The 2622-nt window shown below is 45.2% G+C and overlaps 1 protein-coding gene across 1 annotated transcript in view; it reads right to left on the bottom strand.

Annotated features, from left to right (window-relative positions):
* Nucleotides 1-2622, bottom strand: part of LOC101861413 (protein jagged-1) — a gene marked incomplete at its 5' end in the record, with an annotated part of 29209 nt that overhangs the window by 24283 nt on the left and 2304 nt on the right. The window contains 2 exon segments of the mRNA XM_035973514.1: nucleotides 406-633; nucleotides 2431-2553. Coding sequence (XP_035829407.1) covers nucleotides 406-633; nucleotides 2431-2553 — 351 coding nt within the window.

Below are 2622 nucleotides of genomic sequence, written 5' to 3'. Positions count from 1 at the left end.
TATCGTCAGTCACATTCTCTGTTATCTATTATCGTCAGTCACATTCTCTGTTACTGAAGGCAGTAAACTTGTTCCTATCTTTAGTTTTGACTGACATGAGACAAAGAACATCCCAGGTGGCGCTAGGTCTATCTGACATTGTTTCATGTTTGTCGCTCCCACCAGTTTTTCCCAGTGCCGCGCCCACCTTTTCTCACCAGCGTTGTGTTCCTTATCACGCCGACTGTTTTATCTGTTGCCGTTTTGGGGGGGCCAAAGTGCGGAACTAGATCTACATCTTCTTTTTAAAATGCTCTAAACCACTTGACAAAAAAACAAGCTCCATAGTTAGAAGTATGTTTTATTTTATTTGGATTTAAATTCCCAAACTACAGGACGGATAGATATGCAACCGTCTTATTTTACCTTCAAACCCTCGGACACAGTCACAGCGGAAACTGCCGTGTAGGTTGACACAACTGGATCCATTCTGGCAGGGATTCGAACCGCATTCATCCACATCCTGTGTGCAGTGCGGGCCCTGGTACTCTGTGGTACACTCACAGCGGTAACTGCCTGGTGAGTTGATGCACGTGCCGTTGTTGCTGCATATGTCCATTAGGCACTCATCCACGTCATCAGCACACAGCTCTCCTGGGGACGTTAAGAAACACGTTTAAGTGAGAGTTTTACGGCACTTGCAATGCAAACAGGTGGTACAAGTCCCGGAGACTACAGGTGTTACCGAAATAGCAAACCACAAAACAAGTAGGAGGAGGCAGTTTAGGAAAACTGGGAAGATGAATGACACGAAAGAGGAGCTAACTGCCCCAGAGCACCCACCAACCACCTTCTAAGAGTCTCACGGCATCTGGACACACAAACATGTCACAAGTGTGGAAGATCAGAGGCGACGGTCAGAGGGACTGCTAGAATGTTGCATCATCCGGTGCCTTACCGATTGGCGCGGGCGATCACAGACCTCCACTTCACTCTGTCTTTCAACGAAGGTGTCTGTCGTTGCATACAAAGAGAACAAAGTGCGGAGAGATAAAGAAGATTGACCTTTGACGGAAAGGAAGGTGCAGACCTCACCAGAACACCCGCCAACCACCCTGTTCCCGAGGACTTAGTATCTGACTCACTCAGACGTTTGCACGATCCTCCCGCCAACCACCCACTTGTCCCCACACGTAGCTATACGGGCCATCACAAATAATGACAAGTAATTTGAAAAGCAGTTGTCTCTCAGGCAATCTCTCAGCAGAGGAAACACGAAGCATTTGTTTGACCTATTTGTGTTGCAAGTGCCGCAAAACTATTACTTTAATGAAACACTATTATATTTTTTTTTTAAACGAGCAGTTCTAAGCCCAATGGAAACTCTCAACTCTGTACTTTGTTGAGAAGAGACTTTGATCGGGAAGCCCCGGAAGGCCAGCAGGAAAAGAGAAAGAAAACAAGGGGGGAAAAGAAAAAGACAATTCTAAGGGACATAATCGCACAAATAATTTGCTACTGCTAAAAACTCGTAGTATTTCTTCTGTTTTAGAAATAGTGAATTTTTTAAAGCACTGTTATGTTTTGGGAAACGGCAGAATTCTGGTAAAATTGGTCCAAATCGTGAACAATAGATTTTTATTGCTGTCCGTATTATATAATATTGGGGTGTAAAGAAGCAATTATTGTTGAAACATTTTTTCTTAAATATTTTCAGAATCACATTAGTCCTATTGAGAGATCTACGCTGCAACTCAATATTGTAATGTATACTTTTCAAGAAAGCGGTCTTCGTGTCCGCTTGAAAAATTCCAACTTCACACACATCTTTCTCAACATGGCGCGGATGTCGGTGAATTCAACAAACAGTTCCGAGACTGGGCATTGTTGTTCATCAGTAGACTTGGCGCATGCGTATTGTCGTTAATAGATTCTACTTGGCTGAGTACAAAGGGGAAAGGCCCGGAAGGCTTAATACCAAGGAAGACAGCGTGTTTTCTTATTCGTTCATCGAGTTCAAAGTTTGAAGTTGGGAGCGCAAAATACACCAATAATTATGTCCCACTTTTCTCAGCACTGTTCGCTGTCGTAATGTTGCTAGTTGTTGAATTGGACGCAGGAGACACATTAGGACCCGTTTGTGTTGCAGATGCTTTAAACTTACTTGACTTTCTCCGTCCTCTTGTACCTCTAGGGCGTTGAGAGGAGAAAGAGCTTCCTGTCTCTAGCAAGTTTGATGGCCTGGCTGGGTGGGATATTGTATGTTCTCAGGGTATCCTTCACACCCTGGAGCCAGGTCTTTCTTGGTCTTCTTCTTGCTTTGTACCCTGCTACTTTCCTGTGGTAGTCTTTACTGGCGAGCTGTTAGGTGCCATACGTGTGAGATGTCCAAACCACCTGAATGTTTGCCTTAAAACACTTAGTAAAGATAACAAGATGATGTGTGTTTACCTTGATAGCCAGGCTGACAAATACAGTCGACCATGTCCACGCCGTCTATGCAGTGGGCGCCATTGAGGCACGGCTGACTTGCGCAGTCGTCGATGTCAATGTCACACTTCCGCCCGGAGTAGCCTGGTGGAGGGAGGGGAGGGGGGAGAGAGAGGGTGAGAGGAGGGAGAGAGAGAGAGAGAGAGAGAGAGG

This window comes from Aplysia californica, unplaced genomic scaffold (assembly GCF_000002075.1).
Source record: "Aplysia californica isolate F4 #8 unplaced genomic scaffold, AplCal3.0 scaffold01341, whole genome shotgun sequence".
Lineage (NCBI taxonomy): Eukaryota > Metazoa > Mollusca > Gastropoda > Aplysiida > Aplysiidae > Aplysia > Aplysia californica.
This window is presented reverse-complemented; position numbering and strand designations above follow the sequence as displayed.